General features: G+C 38.9%; 2 protein-coding genes across 2 annotated transcripts in view; both read right to left on the bottom strand.

Annotated features, from left to right (window-relative positions):
- LOC311062402 (uncharacterized protein) overlaps positions 1–20604 on the bottom strand; it is a 700443-nt gene that overhangs the window by 195154 nt on the left and 484685 nt on the right. The gene's annotated exons all lie outside the window — the stretch shown is intronic.
- The window catches only part of LOC311062409 (NACHT, LRR and PYD domains-containing protein 3-like), a 165402-nt gene that overhangs the window by 68640 nt on the left and 76158 nt on the right, over positions 1–20604 (bottom strand). Inside the window, exon 10 of the mRNA XM_084081424.1 lies at positions 2339–2400. Coding sequence (XP_083937550.1) covers positions 2339–2400 — 62 coding nt within the window. The remainder of the gene's footprint in view (positions 1–2338; positions 2401–20604) is intronic.

Genomic DNA, 20604 nt, shown 5'->3' with positions numbered 1-20604 from the left:
CACCTCTGCATGTTAGAGTAGATAGATATTACTAGCCCACTTCATTCTTTGGCCGGTAAAATATAATCCTGTCGGTCAAGGTGGCCGGCCCAAAAAGTGCCTTGTGGAAACCCTGGTAATGATGCAACGTATTGTGAGTTCGTAGATTGGCTCTTTTTATGTTTGAAATACAGCTGATCTACAAGCTTACAACCTGTCTCAATGTGACTCGTTGTGAATTGTTAGATAGGCAAATTTTGTGAACTACAAGCTCACAACGTGTCGAAATGTGACACGTGAGCTTGTAGATCGGCTATATTTTAAATATTGCCGATCTACAAGCACACAATGTGTCACAATGTGAGGCGTTGTGATGAGTTGTGAGGCATTGGGTCTCATTCACTAAGCTCAGGTCCTCACATATTTTGTACTTATGAGCATATACGTGACTACTCACGTTCAGTATTCATTCATCTTTTTTTGACCGTGAATTTGGGCGGACACTCAAACTCACGTCTGCTCAGGAAAACACTTATGTCTCAAACCTTTCATATATGTTATTAGAATGCCTTATTCTTCATGAAAATAGTGCCAAACCTCAAATTATGTTTTTATGTGCCCAAAATGTGTCAACACATTAACCCATTAAGGCCTGAGTCCGATTCTTAAAATGTTTTCTAAATCCTAACAGATTCTTGAAAAAAATAGCAGATAAATAGCAGATATACAGCTTGTATATCTGCTATTTTTGAATAGCCAAAGAAACCTAAAGTGATACAGATGCGTTCCAGGTCTAAATGGGTTAAAAAAAAAACATATGTCAAAGATCTATTGCTTGGATGCATATGGTAGACATGATGCAAATTCAACCGAGTATTTATTTTCAGTTGACACATTTAGAGCTGAATTATTAGGTCCTTTTACATGTTTTCCGTTCCTGCAAATGTGGCCACAGTTTCACATATTGGTCTTTCATGCCAACAACATATATTGTGCTATTCATTTATAATATTGACCACATCACACTATGTCTTATCATCTGATGAGGATACAGTATGGAGGAAATCTGTGTCCATAATATCCATTCACCATTCTGACAGGTTTATCCTCAGTAATCAATAAAGAGTGGTCTGGTCCATAATGTTACCTCAGTCAAATGTGAGTGATTTAATAGAAAAGGCTTCTATAATATCCTTTCCACGTTTTATTAACTTATTATTTGGTGGTGGGGTTAGACATTGTAACTTCTTATTCTCATTATGATCATATATAATTTTTTATTTTTCCTGGTTTGGAAAATGGGGCGTGGAACAATACAAAGGATCTACACGGGAGCACACTAGTGACTTTAGAACACAAATGAGATACACCTGTGATACACACAAATCACAGCTCTGAACCCTCTTTCATGAATCACACGTCAGAATTGACTTATCCCAAAATACATATGTTATTTATGACCAGGATATACACCTTATTTATGACCAGGATATACACCTTATTTATGACCAGGATATACACCTTATTTATGACCAGGATATACACCTTATTTATGACCAGGATATACACCTTATTTATGACCAGGTTAGTGAATGAGATCCATTGTTTCTGTCAACCCACATGACCTTAGTTTTCTAAAAAAAGTAAATATTTTATTCAAAATGTAAAAAAAAAAAGAAGATTCATGTTGTTATATACATACAGAAACATCTAAAATGACACAGATTCTTTCCTGGTTTTAAAGGTATAACAACGTATAGGCTTTCCAGGTCTTAATGGGTTAAGGACCGGGCCAAGAGCAGAGAAACCTCCTGAATTCCCTGGAAGCTCTACTGAAGAGTTTTCAGGACAGTATCTGGGGAGGGGCCAACCGACTATAAAACAGCAGTGGTGGAAAAAGTTCTCACATTTTTTACTTAAGTAAAAGTATCAATACTGCAGTGTAGAAATACTCTGTTACAAGTAAAAGTCCGGTAATCAAAATTTACTTGAGTAAAAGTACAAAAGTATTGGCATTAAGATATACTTAAAGTAACAAAATTAAAAGTACACATTATTATTTTCAAATGGCCGAAATGTATATAGGGCTGAAGTGGTTCATGCATGTTCTGTAATAATAATCTAAATCCGCAAAGTAACTAAAGCTGTCAAATAATTGTAGTGGAGTAAAAGTACAATATTTGCCTCTGAGATGTAATGGAGTAGAAGTAAAAGTATTGAAAATGGGAAATACTCCAGTAAAGTAAAATTTCCTCAAAAGTGTACTTATGGACAGTACTTGAGTAAATGTAATTAGTCACTTTACACCACTGTAAAACAGTGTATAAAATGTTAATGTGTGATATTGACACAGACTCACATTTTGTACTGAGTTGAGCAATGAGTCGAGAATTAAGCCAATCTTCTCCTCCATGTTTCACTCTGTAGGAAATAGAACAACAATGCATCAATGTCTAACTGTCTAACACAACGTCTCCACTACCTGACACTACAATGTTTCTCATATATATATATATATATATATATATATATATATATATAATATAATAATTCAAAAAGTGAAACTTTCATATATTCTTAATTCATTGCGCATACAGTCAAATATTTAAAACCTTTTCTTGTTTTTGCTCACACCTTCCTCTTGACAATAAAACCTAGATTATCTGTGGGGTTCAGGTCAGGTCAGTTGTCTGGTCAGTACATCACAGTAATACCATGGTCAGTACACCAGTTACTAGTAGTTTTGACACTGTGGGCAGGTACCAAATCCTGCTGGAAAAGGACATCAGCATCTCCATAAAGCTTGTCAACATACGGAAGCATAAAGTCCTCTAAAATATCCTTATAGATGGCTGTGTTGTTGGATTTAATAAAACACAGTGCAGTGGACCAACACCAGCAGATGACATGGCACCCCAAATCATCACTGACAGTGAAAACTTCACACTGGAGTCAACACAGCATCTACCAGGAGATTGTTGGCAGGACTTGGCATCTGCCCACTGTGTCAAAACTACTAGTAACTGGTGTACTGACCATGGTATTACTGTGCTTCACTGACCAGACAACTGACCTGACCTGAACCCCACAGAGAATAGATGTTGTATTGTCAAGAGGAAGGTGTGAGACACTAGACTCAACAATACAAATGAGCTTAAGGCTGCTATCAAAGCAAACCTGGGCTTACATAACACCTCAACAGAACCACAGGCTGATCACCTCCATGCCACGCCCCATTGATGAAATCATTTGTTCAAAAGTAGCTCAGACCAAATGTATAACCTTATCTGTTTGTTGGTTAAAGTATTAACTAAATATACATACATATTTGCATCTATTTATGACTTTGTGTCAGAGTGAATACACTGTTAAGAGACACATGAGGGAAACACTGTACATTCACTGTACTATCCAACATGGACACAGTCCAAGTCTACTCACATGCAGTTCTTCAGAACTGAATCATTCACCATGTTGAGGCTCAGGTCCAACTCTCTTAGGGAGGGATGAGAGTTTACAGCTGAGGACAGAACTTCACAGCATCTCTCTGACAAGCCGCACTGAGCCAGTCTGAATGAAGAATGAAACACCAGATGAAAAAAATAATGGAAAAGAAAGAATGAATAAAACATGTTATATATATACATTATTCCTGGATTGAGAACCTGGACTTGGCCGTGATGGACTGTCAGGGTTTTGGACTAGTGACCCAAGAGGTGGAAAGGAAAAAAGAAAGAAAGAAAGAAAGAAAATACAACAATAATACAATAAAATAAGAAAGAAAACAAACACAGATTCTTCAGATTCTGAAGTTCAGCTCACACACACATACAAGGCTGTTACTACTACCACCATAATATACTGATGACATTAGGGATCCCCATGTATGGGCATAAAAGGGACAGGTATAGACAGACACAGATCTCCATATATTGGAACAAAATAAATGCACAAAATCTCTGTACGTATGTATGTATTTATTTTAAGTACGTCTGTAGTTCAGGTATCTTGAGAACTGTCCGACGGACCAACGTCAAACTTGGCAAATTACCTGAGTGTATTCTTATATCAAAAGTCCCTAAAAGGCCAATATGAATTACTTCCGCACATAAGCAAGAACGTGTGCATATATATGAATCTTGATTTCATTCACCTGTGTGATCCTCATAGCTGCATGTTCCTCCAAACACACCTGATTTAAATTATACAGCGCTACGCCATTTGAATCTCATTCAAGATGACGTCCAGACAGTGCATTACTCATTTTATACTTACAATACACTAAAATATGTATCTGAAAACATTTTAGTTTAGAAATAAGAAATAAAGTTACATGAACAGGCTTCACACTGCCCCCCTCCGTGTCTCTACATGCTACAAACTTCGATCGAACGATCCCATAGCCAGAGGGGACGGGACATACGGCTGAGACTGTGATTAGTTTGACACAAATAGGCTTCCGTTTCAGACTGATCCTTCAAAATAAAATGCACAACTTTTTTAAGGTGATCATCTAGTGAAATCCCTATTACTGAAATGGACACTTGCACCCATTAATATCAATATAAATAATCAAAACTAGAAGATGACGAAGATCTGACTAAATACATCCAACAACGATCGTGTCATTTTGTATCTCAGCATGGCAGGACATGGAGGTAGGCTTGGGCTCCCATGATATCATTCTTATTAATACATTCTCACCACAGCATTCATATTATATTCACATAATACAGTACATAATAAAACAGAATTGATCAAGATCGGGTAAATGTATCTTACCTTAAGATTTCCAGTCTACAGTGCAGACTCTTCAGTCCAGCTAAGAGCAGATCCAGTACTCCTGAGTCCAGGTTGTTTTCGCTGAGGTCCAATTCTCTCAAATGAGAAGGATTAGAGCTGAGAGCTGAAGCCACAACTTCAACCTCTGTCTGTCTGAGGTTACAGCCAACAAGTCTGTAAATACAGATTAAATAAGAGATTATCAAAACAAATTACACCTAGTTCACTGTCATGGAAGTTAACTAAGAGATCTCCTACTGTATCTAGTTATACAGACATAAACAGTTTAAGTATGATCAGAGAACAGGGAAGTAAACAACAGATGAAAAGTTAATGTAATGTAAGTAATCTGAGTAACCAAGCTCACTATTTAAAAAAGCCATCCTCTCTACACCCCTTCACTAATGGTATGGTCCATTTCTCATATGGTATGGTCTGTTTTCATGGTAGAATAACTCATAAAGAGGACACATATGAATAGTTTGAGGACTTGAGTTCTCCTGTTGTTCTGTGTGTATAAAGGTTGGGGTCGTCTGTCGGGGTTTGGATGAGTCGAATTGATGTTGGTTCCCTTCATGTTACATGTGTGCACTTCACCTACAGTATGCTGAGTATACTAATATAGTTTTGTCTTCCATTAAAGGAATATTTCACCCCAAAAAATACTTCTCCCCTATCAATTAAACCTTGAATTCATGGAGATTTGAGTTTTTTAGTATTTGTGACATTCCTGAACCTAAATCCAATATCCTACTACTTTAATTAAAAAGCCCACACTGTGGTGTACGTCCTGGGTTGGTCAGCACACGAGCACTCCACTTGCCTCCAAACTTGCCACAGACTATTGATCAGTGCTCTGGTTAATGCCTAGGCTTCTTTCACCCCCTTTGATGTACTTACATATAGTACAGTTAATATAAAACTACATTATTTTTATTCAGGCACATTTTAGCCACTTTTTTTTGGGCCACTAGGTCCACCCTACTGCACATGTGTCATAGGCACAGTGTCCCATAAAAAGGACAAGGACTGACAGATAGAGATCTCCATATATGGTCATATCAGTTGGATCACTGGTGCACCGTAGATGTGAGGGCCACGAAGCGGCCCCAACCTCTAGTTTGACTAAATGACATTAATAGGAAACCAATTTTAACAAGAGCAAAACTATATTTAAAACATTCTCTTTTTACCTGGATCATCAGTAGGCTCATAGTGATTACACTGTGAGAGTTGTTTTGGAGTTTATATACTTTTCTTTAATATAGTTTTGCATTGGTTTTCTACCACAGCAGACACCGCAAATATTCTATTTTGGATCAGGAATGCAACCCCCCAAAAAAAGGTGTGAGGTGGGAGGAGGGGGGAGGGGCAGAGTGGAGTATGTAACGGTCAACACCACTAGACGTCACAGAAAGACTGAACAGAGGAAGAGAGCAATGTTCAACCAGCAGTTGAAGGTGTGAAATGAATAAAGTGAGAATGAGCAAATAATGCAATATAATAATACTAATAAGGTTAATAATAATAATAATAATAATAATAATAATAATAATAATAATAATAATGGTTTAGGTTTTTTCCCCCTTTAACAACCTAAAGAAGCTCAACTGGTGAACTATGGGAGTTGTAATAAAATGATTGAATCTGGAGCTTGGACAAACATATGTTGTTTATAAGTTGTCCATTGATATTCAGCTGTACTACAGCATTGGTAATGGCGATTTTATTCAGCCGTCAGGTCCAACACTTTGGAACCAAAACATCATATCTTTAAACATATTGTCAAGAAAAATGTTTCCACATTCCACAAGTGCACCTTCATGCTACCAACGATGCAAAGCATTGTAAGCTTGTAGACCTTTTCTTTTTGACAAGTGACGGCTTTGAACTACAGAGTGCTTTCACCACAGTGAAGCGGGTTTAATGTTGGGTATTTCGATTGTCTTTTATGGTGTTAAAATTGGCGTGGAACAATGCAGATGATGAACACACATTTGATTTGGTGGAATTCATCATCTGATACACCTGAGACGTGCACAAATCAAGGCTTTACACAGCCTTTCATGAATCAGACGTGGCTCTTTATTTACACGCAAACCTACACTAAAGAATATACAGAATATGTAGCAGAAATGTTAAGAGCTGTGTGAATGAGGCCCATTGAAAATAATAATGATCTTGTCCTTTTTATTTAAAGTTATTTAAATGTCAGTGGGTTAAAACCACTGGTCTGGTGGGGGTAACCAGCAGGGCTTTTATCCTGCTTTATTGTGGACTGGCCTTTATTTGCTAATACACACAATACCACTAGTCACTATTTGAGACAGAGACAGTATTATTGGAACTTTTGTCAACCTTCATTTCTAATTATAGTGTTATTTGTAATGTCAGATTGACTCTAGGATGTTTCTATTCACTTGACCACTAACCGAGCTTTTCTGCAGTTCCTCACAGCTGGGATCAGCCTCCTTCGCCCCCCCTCTGATGTGTTGTATTTATCCAGGTCCACCTCTTCCAGAACCTCCTCTGATGTTTGCAGCATCAAGGCCAGAGCTGAACACTGGGTATCAGAGAGTTCCTCTGTTCTGTTCTCTGACTTCAGGTACTGTTGGATCTCTTGATGTACTGAGTGGTCATTCATCTCCATCAAACAGTGGAAGATGTTGATACATCTGTCAGGAGAGGCATCGTTTCTCATCTCCTTCAGGTTGTTGATGGCTCTCTGGATGCTCTCTGGGCTGTTCTCTGTCTGACCCAGTAGGCCTCCTAACAGACTCTGGTTGGACTCCAGAGAGAGGCCATGAAGGAAGCGGACAAAGAGGTCCAAGTGGCCATTTTTACTCTCCAGGGCTTTAATGGTGGCTTCGATCAGGAATTCATCTAGACTGTTTTTTAACCTAGGGCTAAAATTAAGACCAAAAAATTGCCTCAGTACCATCGTGTTCCCCTTTGTGAAACAGTAGAACAGGTAGACTGCAGCCAGAAACTCCTGGATGCTCAAATGAACAAAGCTGTAGACCATTTTCTGGAACAGCACACTCTCTCTTTTGAAGATCTTTGTGCACACTCCTGAGTACAGCGAGGCTTCTTTCACATCAAGGCCACACTCTTCCAGGTCTTCTTGGTAGAACATGATGCTACCTCTCTTTAAGTGTTCAAATGCCAGCCTTCCCAGCTTCAGAAGAACATCCCTGTCAGTCTTTGTGAGCTGCTGTTGAGTCCCCGTTTCTTGTTCTTTCTTTTTCACCTCATGTGTCTCATACTTCTGCTTCTTTCTCTTTGTCTGAATCAACAGGAAGTGGCAGCACATCTCAGTCAGGGTCTTGGGCAGCTGTCCTATCGTGTGTGTCCTCAACATGTCCAGCAGAACGGTAGCAATGATCCAACAGAAGAGTGGGATGTGACACATGATGTGGAGGGTCCTTGATGTCTTCATGTGTGAGAGGATTCTGTCGGCCAACTTCTCTTCACTGAATGTGTTCCTAAAGTACTTATCCTTCTGGGGGTCTGTGAACCCTCGTACTTCTGTCACCATGTCAACACATTCAGGAGGGATCTGATTGGCTGCTGCAGGTCTGGTGGTTATCCAGAGGAGAGCTGAGGGGAGCAGATTCTTCTTGATGAGGTTTGTCAACAGAGCATCCACTGATGATGTCACTGTGACATCAGAAACAATGTCATCGCTATGGATGACATCAGAATCAATGTCAATGTTGTCGAATCTCAGCGGAAACCTGCTTTCATCTAGACCATCAAAGATGAAGCCAACTTTCCAGGCAGCGAGCTGCTCTGCTGTGACCTTCTTTAATGTTGGGTGGAAATCATGGATCAGCGTGAGAAGACTGTACTGCTCATCTCTGACCAAGTTCAGCTCCCGGAATGAAAATGGAACCAAGAGATTTATATCTTGATTTTCCAAACCCTTTGCCCAGTCCAGAATGAACTTACGCACAGAGAATGTTTTTCCAATGCCAGCGATGCCCTTGGTCAAAACTCTTCTGATGGGTGTCTTTCTGCCAGGGAGGGGTTTAAAGATGTCACAGCAGTTGATTGGTGTGTCATGGCAGGTCTTCATGTTGGAAGCTGTCTCAAGCTGTATCACCTCATGTTGGCTATTAACCCCTTCACGCTCTCCCTCTGTGATGTAGAGCTCTGTGTAGGTGCTGGTGAGGGAGGTTCCAGACTCTTCTGTCATGTGGGCTTTCACATCATCAAGACTGTTCAAACTGATCTTATAATCATTCAAATCAACCAGCAGACTGACATCTGAAATGAGAAGAGAATGTATGTTTTAAACATTCCGGTTAATTCATAACTTTACATATTTACGGCACACAATTTGTAAAAAAAAAAAGTAATAACACAAGATTTGTTGTTTTTGTCGAGTTGATAGTTCTTTAGCTTCATTATTTGCACATATTTATTGATACAGACACTAATTTGAACATTTAGTCTGACTATGATTTCTGCAATTTAGCATTATCTATTTTAATTAGTGCCAAGTATGTCCAGTCTTACTTTGTCCAGGTGTGGTTTGACTGGGTGTCTCCAGTCCATGTGTGGTTCCGAACCTCGTTCCACACTGGGGACAGCCACAGTGTCCTGTTGGAGCAGACTGGACCCAGTATGAGGTGATGCACTGTCTGCAGAACCAGTGTCCACAGCTGGTAGAGACTGGATCTGTCAGAACCTCCTCACACACTGAACACCTGGACGCCTGCTCTGTCACAACACAATCACTCCTCTTCCTCTCTCTGTGGAGATGAAGACAATGTATTACTATATAATAGTATTTAATATCTGCATATATAATATAATATGACATATAACATCATTGATATGTTTACACTGCATTGTGTTGATGTATAATAATAATCTCCACTCTGTCATGCAACTACTATGGTATATTCATAAATCTTTCATTCATAAATTGTGCATTTGTCTATTTTTTTTTCTGATTTAGACGTACATTTTTGTACTCACTGGCAGATGAGCCAGTAGGATACAACAGCAGTAAAGAAAATAACTGGCTACTCTGAAAAAAAGTATCCAATTGTGTTAATTTGCTGAGCAGTTTAAACTCTAACTAGTTGTAATAGTAGTTTTTGCTTTAATAAACAACTACTATTGGGAGTGGTAGGTTCTCCTATATATTCTTGACGTGGCACCAGTTCAAATCATAGCTGCTGTATTGTCAACAAGATGGAGATATGAGAGTGATTTCTGACAGGCAGGAGAGACTGTTACCCCAACAAGATGACATAAAAGCATGGACAAATATGTCACCGACTTTTTTAAAGGGCAGAGGTGACAGGGTCTTTGTAGTACAGATCCTTGATTAGCTTTTAAACATCTATTTGACACAAAATCCTTTCAAAGTACTGAAGGGTTTCATAGCCACACTTTGTTTTCCTTCTGTTTATTAGTACAACCAAAGAAACAATAGTTTATATACAGTATTTAATCATTTTATTGTGGATTCATTCTTTTTGTCTTTCCAGTTAAAGTTCCCAGAGGTCAGTGATCTTACTTTGTGTTTGAAGGTCCAGGTTCATTACTGAAGTTCAAAGGAGGGACATCCTTTGACCTGTCACTCTTCATAGACACACAGCTGGGGGTTGGACACTCTGGTCTGTGGTGAAGACTTCTGGAATCACACAAATGTTTATGAAATCATCATTTGAGTTGAAATACAGTTTACTGCTCAGATATTACTAGTAATATTCATAATGTGGCTGCAGAACAGGGTCTTCTGTACAGTATGTCTGTCCCACAGTATGTCTGTCTCAAAAGTACACCCAATCACAGCTCATGATTGTCCTGCATATATGCCACTGGACTGTGAACCTCTCCAATTAGTTTCTGAGAGAAACATGCTTGAATGGGAGTTGTCACCCTTTTCCATTCATTATAATGGGACATTAGTATTCACTAATACATTTATATCAATTAAACTATGCAACATATCGCTTAAAGGGTCTACACCATGAATTTTAACTTTTTCTTCATTTTTGTGTGTTTTTGGTCTCCCCCACCTCTCTTCTGTTCCAAAAAATACCCGACTTCGAGCATGCAGGCTTTCATAGGCTATCTGTGGTTTTCTGTAAATTGGTCTGAAAACAGTCCGTCAGATTTGTTCCCCCTGCCTACGTCACGTCAGGGAACAATTCCTCCCGTTTTTCAGTTCCAACCAAAAAAAAAAAAATGTTTTTCTTATTTTTTTGAGTTTTTTTTTTTTTACTTTTTCCACACATAACCAGGAGATAACATGCATACAAACTGGCTCAATAGCGCCCCGTGCCAAACAGGACAATGTGGTATTGCAGGTGAAAGTGCTTTATAAGCCAGAGAGAAGTTAGTTGGAATGAGTATATCTGAGGCTTGATTTAGGCTCAAACCTTTTGAAAAACGTTTGAGGGACATAAACAATATGATATTAAATATTATTATTATTTTCTAAATTCATGGTGTAGATCCTTTAACACAATGCAAACACACAATTCCCGATGAAGCCGGTCGATTTGACATGCCGGCAAAACTGTGGGAGGAGTAGTGCGGCAAAGTTTTAGAGTTGGTATCTATATAAAAGTGAACAAACACAAGTGTTGTTGCCTTTAGGCGACAACATTAACTAGATGTAATATATTCAATGAGACCTGGCTGAACCAGACTGGTAACAAGGAGCTATATTGAGGCATCACCTCCTGAACAACCTGTTAGGGTTCAGATAAATGTGGTTCTGTTGTATCTGATTGGTTTAACACCAGTTCAATTCCTATCTTCTGTCACCAAGTTGGAGACATGAGAGTGGAAGAAAGGAGAGGCCATTACAGTCACCTCAACAATATGACATAAAAGCATTGATATTGATAAATAAAAACTATATATATATTTAACCCATTTCGGGCGGGAACCCCTATTACCTTTCAGGACGGGAACCCCTTCTGGGGTTGATATGTACAGTATATACTAACATATATTTGTTGTAATTTTTGAATACATATTTGAAGTGTTTCAGAAAAGTTAGGTCAGGATTTAGAAGGTGTTTTTAGAACCGGTCTCAGGTCTAAATGGGTTAAGACCAAAAGTCAGAACAGCATCAGAACATATTTTCTAAAGACACTAAATCAAATCACTGACTGTTTCATCTCCAATACTTGTTTATATAGTATGTTTCTGTGTGTTCATTAGTAAAACAGAGCATGACATTTTACAGTTTAACTTGTTTTTTATACAGATTCATTATTTGTATATTTCCAGTTGAAGTTCATAGAGGTCAGTGATCTTACTTTGTGTTTGAAGGTTCATTACTGAAGTTCAAAGGGAAAGCCTTAGACTGATCACTCTTCATAGACACACAGCTGGGTGTTGGAGACTCTGGTCTGTGGTGAAGACTTCTGGAATCACACAATGTTTATGACATTATCATTTGAGTTGAAATACAGTTTGCTGCTCAGATATTACTAGTAATAATGTACAGTGTGGCTTTAGAACAGGGTTTTCTGTATGTCTGTCCCCTTAAAAGTAGACCAATCACAGCTCATGATGCTACACGTATGACATGATGAAAGAGAACCACCTCAGACCCCGAAAGCCTTAAAGGGACACTTCACCCAAAAAAAACTTTGTTTCTATGGATTAGTCACCCCATGGAGACTTTAATTCATGGATATTTTTTTTGTTTTTTGTCTCATTCCTAAGACAATCATTTGATGACCGGCAGCGGTTCCGGTAGGAGACACAACGAGTTGTTGTGTCTCCTACCGGAACCGCTGCCTACCGGTCCGCTGGTCATCAAATTATTGTCTTAGGAATGAGACAAAAACAAAAAAATATCCATGAATTCAAGTCTCCATGGGGTGAATAATCCATTGAAGCAAAGTTTTTTGGGGGTGAAGTGTCCCGTTAAACACCTGCTGAAGAGCATGAACGTTGGATCATAGTTGATAATCTATGCATTTGTCTTGTTTTAAACACATCTCTCAGTTCCACCAACAGGAACTCATTCACCAATATTCTTCCTAAGTTTCTTCTTAACTCATTGACTGCCAGAGTTAAAACATTGTTTATGCTGTCATTGCCAGCGATTCAGAGTGTTTTCTCTAACCTTTGAAAAATCATAGAATATTATTCTTCACAACGATCCCCCCGCCGATCACTTTAAAAACGTAGGGGTGTTCAGTGATCTTACTTTGTGTTTGAAGGTCCAGTTTCATTGCTGAAGTTCAAAGGGAAAGCCTTAGACCGATCACTCTTCATAGACACACAGCTGGGTGTTGGAGACTCTGGTCTGTGGTGAAGACTTCTGGAATCACACAATGTTTATGAAATTATCATTATGGGGCCAGGCTTCCAGCATGGACCCATATTGTTATTCGCATTATTCCATTTCTTCTTCTTCTTCTTCTTCTTCTGCCGTTTTTGCCAGTTCTGGCTGAACCGTGCAGTCGCTTTTTATGAAACTCGGCCATATGGTAGATGGTCATGAAAAACGATCAAAAAATAAATCTCACAATCTTTCGTCAAAAGGTGGCGCTATAACACTCAGTTGAAAATGACAACTTTGAACAGGTACAACTCATGCCCTGTTTCACCTACAGCCATGAAACTTCGATGCACATATGCGTCTCCTCATGCTGAACAACTTTCACACTCTGACTTTTGACCTCTGACCTTTAGATCTCCCACCATTTTGAATTATATGAAAAACAGTTAAAACCTATCTCCTCCTGGGATTTTTGAGTAATCTGCACGAAACGTTTTACACATGAACTTTGGACCTATACCAAAAAACGTTTGCAAAATATCTTCCATAAGTGAAAAAATGAAGCTTTAATGAGCCAATGAATATTGCAGTTTTATGACAATTATTCATCTGCCCCTAACACATACATGCAGACTTACCGTTCTTTGAAACTTTGCAGAAATGTAAAGGGCCATTCCAAATATCACTGAAACCAATCTTACTCCAATTGGTCAAACGGGGGCGCTATAGCAATTTTTTGAAAATTGAAACTTTAAACAGGCAAAAGTCATGCCTCGTTTGGCCGACAGCCATTAGACCTGCTTACACATGTGCCTTGACTAATGAGGAACACATCTATCACGTTGACCAGTAAGCACCGCCCTTAGATTGTCCGCAATCTTGAGCAGTTTGAAAAACACTTAAACCCAGGATTTTTCAGCTATTTGCGTGAAACTGTATGATCTGTGTGATCTCCTTTTTCACAGGTTCTTGTCTGTTGGTGGCTTCTCGCTTAAATGTGTGCCCCACAACCTGAAGGTCACCAGTTCAAGCCTCACTTGGTGCAGACTTCATCCAAGTTGCATTTCACACAACATGACTATCAATGAATACATCTGCAATTGTTAAAGATAACATGAAATACTTAATTGAGTGTTTTTTACATACAGCTGATCTACAATCTCACAACTTTTCAGATAGCAATGAGAGTATGTTTTTTCAATGTATAACATACTTCATTGTGAAAATAGCCAATGTACAATCTGACAACTTTTAATGGTTTGTGAGCTTGTAGATCGGCTACTTTCACTAATTTTGGTTCTGAGGAGATGTACAATTTCTTCATTGGTAAATGGTTTGTGAACGAGTGATCTTAGTGTTAGTGAAACAGGGGCTTGGGTCATGACAGAAGGCAAGAGTTTGTGATCCTCCACAGACAATATCAGCCTGGACAAAGATATAGCACTATAGGTAGTGTTGCAGCTACCTAAGAGTGCTTCATGACCGTAAGGTTGCCGGTTCAAGCCTCACTTGATGCAGACTCATTTAAGTTGAAATGCAAAAAACATGACTCAATCTATTCCGTTTCCATGGCGCTCTCTCTCTCTCTTCAATCTATTCCGTTTCCATGTCTTTCTCTTCAATCTATTCCGTTTCCATGTCTTTCTCTCTGTCTCTTCAATCTATGCCATTTGTCTCTCTCTATGTCTCTTCAATCTATTCCGGACCTATCTATCTATCTATCTATCTATCTATCTATCTATCTATCTATCTATCTATCTATCTATCTATCTATCTATCTATCTATCTCTCTCTCTCTCTCTCTCTCTCTCTCTCTCTCTCTCTCTCTCTCTCTCTCTCTTATTATCATTATCATTTCTCTTTCTCTCTCCTGGCCCCATATTATCGCTGCTTGCAGCTATATTTTGAGTTGAAATACAGTTTACTGCTCAGATATTACTAGTAATATTCATAGTGTGGCTGCAGAACAGGGTCTTCTGTACAGTATGTCTGTCCCCTCAAAAGTAGACCAATCACAGCTCATTATTTTTCCTGCATAGGCCACTCGACTGTGAACATCTCTACCAATTGTGGTAACTGTAGCCCTTGGTTTCTAAGAGAAAAAAATACTTGAATAGGAGCTGTCACCCTTTTCCATTCATGTTAATGGGACATTTTTATTCACTAATACATTCATATCAATTAAACTATTCAACATATCGCTTAACAAAATGCAAACACACCATTCCCGATGAAGCCGGTCGATTTGACATGCCGGCAAAACTGTGGGAGGAGTAGTGTGGCAAAGTTTTAGAGTTGCTTTCTATATAAATGTGAACAAACACAAGTGTTGTTGCCTTTAGGCGACAACACTAACTAGATGTAATATGTTCATTGAGACCTGGCTGAACCAGACTGGTAACAAGGAGCTAATTGAGGCATCACCTCCTGAACGACCTGTTAGGGTTCAGATAAATGTGGTTCTGTTGTATCTGATTGGTTTAAAACCAGCTCAATTCCTATCTTCTGTCAACAAGTTGGAGACATGAGAGTGGAAGAAAGGAGAGGCCATTACAGTCACCTCAACAATATGACATAAAAGCATTGATATTGATAAATAAAAACTATATATATATTTTAGGGATGTCCGATATTATCGGCCTCCCGATATTATCGGCCGATATTAGCATAAAAATTTATATCGGGAAAATATCGGTATCGGTTTTTGAAAAAAAAATATATATATTTTTTTTTGCTTTATAAATAAGTTACAGGAGTTCTTACTGTATATGGTGTGTGTGATATGAAATTTGAGCTTACCCTAGTCACAATAATCCCTGCATATATCGGTATCGGTTGATATCGGTATCGGTAATTAAGAGTTGGACAATATCGGTATATCGGTTATCGGTAAAAAAGCCAATATCGGACAACCCTAATATATTTAACCCATTTTGGGGCGGGAACCCCTATTACCTTTCAGGATGGGAACCCCTTTTGGGGTCCTGTTGATATGTACAGTATATACTAACATACATTTGTTGTAATTTTTTAATACATATTTGAAGTGTTTCAGAAAACTTAGGTCAGGATTTAGAAGGTGTTTTTAGAACCGGCCTCAGGTCTAAATGGGTTAAGACCAAAAGTCAGAACTAGCCTGGTATACCCTCCCTCCGGAAATCTCATTTCCATTTGATTTCAGGAGTGAGTCTGGCCTGAACCGCCTTTCTGCAATATTGGCTGTGGGCTGGAGTTGGGCGGGAGTAATACCATTGACTGACAACCCCTTCAACCAATGATCGTTTGTCCCCTGCAGCCAATCAGCAGTTCATTTTGACGACCTCCAGACTATGTGACGCAGCGGGACTTTTGGGACGGCCATGCCTAAAATAGGTTGCCTTATTGGGATACATGCCGGTTCTCTAAATTTATATTTTTAAATAGGCTCGGTCATGATTAATTGACCACATATATGAAGTTAAACAACTAAATTCTATCCAAACGATATCTTAATAGTAAATTCCGTGCCTCAAAAAAGAAGTTTGAGACCGTTTTAAAACAGAAAATAAGAAGTTACGGCACTCGCAGAAACAACAATGGCTGCCGTTCGTCTTTTGTCGGCCCCAGTCAGGCTGCACTCGGCTTCATTCGGGCTCACTCGCACTCGCCACCTGATTGGCCAACTGTCGCTGTCAATCACAGAATGATGTGCGACGACGCTGATAGGCTCGTCAGTTCGGCGTACAGAGCGAATATTGCAGAAAGGCGGTTCAGCCCAGACTCACTCCTGAAATCAAATGGAAATGAGATTTCCGGAGGGAGGGTTTACCAGGCTAAGTCAGAACAGCATCAGAACATTTTTCTAAAGACACTAAATCAAATCACTGACTGTTTCATCTCCAATACTTTGTTCATATAGTATGTTTCTGTATGTTCATGAGTAAAACAGAGCATAACATTTTACAGTCTAACTTTTATACAGATTTATTATTATTTGTGTATTTTTGGTGAAGACTTCTGGAATCACACAATGTTTATGACATTATCATTTGAGTTGAAATAGTTTGCTGCTCAGATATTACTAGTAATAATGTACAGTGTGGCTTTAGAACAGGGTTTTCTGTATGTCTGTCCCTGATGGATATGTTTTGTGGACCAGATTGATATGATCTAGAAATATCGATCTAACCAGTCAAATTAATATAGTGATGTTTTTTTGGGCCTGTACTTCAGTCTTTTAAACATGCCTTTTGTAACTCTACTATACTTTCTCTACCAAGGCCATGTAGCTGGCTCCATATTGGCTATCTGGTGCCGGCTCCATATGTTTCCAATCAGTAAAAACATGTCTTGGTCAACACTTTGTGATTAAATGCCAAATGACCTGTATCTGTGTAAGATGATCTGTATGACCGGGATATTGTCACTAATTTACTCTGTCAGCTGTCACCCTGTCACAGATAAACCTGCCACATGTCCTATGATATCGAAGGAATAACTTGTTTATGGAACCAAAAGTTGTACACAAGGACACTATAAGATGAACAACAACTTATTATGATGACACCCTGATGCCTGACAGCTCATCAGATATGATCTGACGTCTGAGGGTCTTAACCAATCGTTAGGATCCACCTTATATCTGATGTCCGGACTCCAACTTGTGTATAAATACTATTGCCTGTTATTGAATCATTAGTGGGTGATTATTATTCTTGTCTGTACTTGTACTGTCCTCGTGAGCACGCTCTGAGCAATACAGAATTGTTTCAATCCTTGGACTTACATCCGTCTTTGTCTGACTCTCATTTCTTTATGTTGACTGGTCAAATCTTGGGGTCTTGAAGAAACCATCTCTTCATCTTTCTTGGGTTCAGCCTTATTTATAGGGTTCTTATTTAACCCTATCAGTCCCCTTAATAGTAGACCATCACAGCTCATGATGCTACACGTATGACATAATGAAAGAGAACCACCTCAGACCCTGAAAGCCTTAAACACCTGCTGAAGAGCATGAACGTTGGATCATAGTTGATAATCTATGCATTTGTCTTTTTTTAAACATATCTCTCAGTTCCACCAACAGGGCCTCATTCGCCAATATTCTTCCTAAGTTTCATCTTAACTCATTGACTGTCAGAGTTAAAACATCGTCTATGCTGCCATTGCCAGCGATTCAGAGCGTTTTCACTAACCTTTGAAAAAAACTAGAATATTATTCTTCACAACGATCCACCCGCCGACCGCTTTAAAAGACGTACAGTAGAGGTGTTCAGTGATCTTACTTTGTGTTTGAAGGTCCAGGTTCATTACTGAAGTTCAAAGGGAAACGCTTAGACCGATCACTCTTCATAGACACACAGCTGGGTGTTGGAGACTCTGGTCTGTGGTGAAGACTTCTGGAATCATACAAATGTTTATGAAATTATCATTTGAGTTGAAATACAGTTTGCTGCTCAGATAGTACTAGTAATATTCATAGTGTGGCTACAGAACAGGGTCTTCTGTACAGTATGTCTGTCCCCTCAAAAGTAGACCAATCACAGCTCATGATTTTCCTGCATATGCCACTGGACTGTGAACCTCTGCAATTAGTTTCTGAGAGAAACATACTTGAATAGGAGCTGTCACCCTTTTCCATTCATGTTAATGGCAAATTTTGATTCGCTAATACATTTATATCAATTAAACTATGCAACATATTTGCTTAACAAAATGCAAACACACCGTTCCCGATGAAGCCGGTCGATTTGACATGCCGGCAAAACTGTGGGAGGAGTAGTGCGGCAAAGTTTTAGAGTTGCTTTCTATTTAAATGTGAACAAAACAAGTGTTGTTGCCTTTAGGCGACAACACTAACTAGATGTAATATGTTCAATGAGACCTGGCTGAACCAGACTGGTAACAAGGAGCTATATTGAGGCATCACCTCCTGAACGACCTGTTAGGGTTCAGATAAATGTGGTTCTATTGTATCTGATTGGTTTAACACCAGTTCAATTCCTATCTTCTGTCAACAAGTTGGAGACATGAGAGTGACAGAAAGGAGAGGCCATTACAGTCACCTCAACAATATGACATAAAAGCATTTATATGGATACATAAAAACTATATATATATATTTTAACCCATTTTGGGGTTCTTGTTGCTATGTACAGTATATAGCAACATACATTTGTTGTAATTTTTTTATACATATTTGAAGTGTTTCAGAAAACTTAGGTCAGGATTTTAAAGGTGTTTTTAGAACCGGTCTCAGGTCTAAATGGGTTAAGACCAAAAGTCAGAACAGCATCAGAACATATTTTCTAAAGACACTAAATCAAATCACTGACTGTTTCATCTCCAATACTTTGTTCATATAGTATGTTTCTGTATGTTCATTAGTAAAACACAGCATGACATTTTACAGTCTAACTTTTATACAGATTAATTATTTGTGTATTTCCAGTTGACGTTCACAGAGATCAGTGTCTTACTTTGTGTTTGAAGGTCCAGGTTCATTACTGAAGTTCAAAGGGAAAGCCTTAGACCGATCACTCTTCATAGACACACAGCTGGGTGTTGGAGACTCTGGTCTGTGGTGAAGACTTCTGGAATCACACAATGTTTATGACATTATCATTTGAGTTGAAATACAGTTTGCTGCTCAGACATTACTAGTAATAATTTACAGTGTGGCTTTAGAACAGGGTTTTCTGTATGTCTGTCCCCTTAACACATTAACCGCCAAGAACGTAGTCCTACGGTCCGTTAAATCCAACTGTTAAGCGCCGAGACCGTAGTCCTACAGTCCGGGTGTTTTTTCCTTTTTTTCGAAATTTTTTATTTTTTTCAATTTTCTAGGGGGACCATTTTCAGTGTAACACCACCGGAAGTGACCCGGAAGTAATATCCCGTTTTTTGTTTCCCGTCGGCCTCTATTCTAAGTAACACCACTAAAACTATTTTCAAACCAGTGTAGTTTTTCCTCCTCGCATTTCCCATGTTAACATAAACGGTCAGAACTCAAACATGGCGGCTCCTTTTGACACGCGGTCTCGACGAGTACACAAAGGGACATGTGCACGTTGTTTACAAACAGTGGATCGCGGATTCTAAAGGATTTTAACGGGGCCTATGGCGACTTGAAAAAAACAAAAAACAACAATAAAACTTTTGCAGTGGTGAGTACATTATGAGATTAGCCCTTGGCGGTGGATGTGTTAATAGTAGACCAATCACAGCTCATGATGCTACACGTATGACATGATGAAAGAGAACCACCTCAGACCCGGAAAGCCTTAAACACCTTATGAAGAGCATGAACGTTGGATCATAGTTGATAATCTATGCATTTGTCTTTTTTTAAACACATCTCTCACTTCCACCAACAGGGCCTCATTCACCAATATTCTTCATAAGTTTCTTTTTAAAGGGATTAGTTCACCCCCAAAATGACTTTTTTTCTATCTATTAGTCACCCCATGGAGACTTCAATCCATGGATATTTTTTTGTTTTTGTCTAATTTCTAAGCCCATAATTTGATGGCCGGCAGCGGTTCCGGTAGGAGACACAAAGAGTCTCCTTTGTGTCTCCTACCGGACCCGCTGCC

Source organism: Gymnoscopelus microlampas (genome assembly GCF_963454915.1).
Source record: "Gymnoscopelus microlampas genome assembly, chromosome: 15".
NCBI lineage: Eukaryota > Metazoa > Chordata > Actinopteri > Myctophiformes > Myctophidae > Gymnoscopelus > Gymnoscopelus microlampas.
This window is presented reverse-complemented; position numbering and strand designations above follow the sequence as displayed.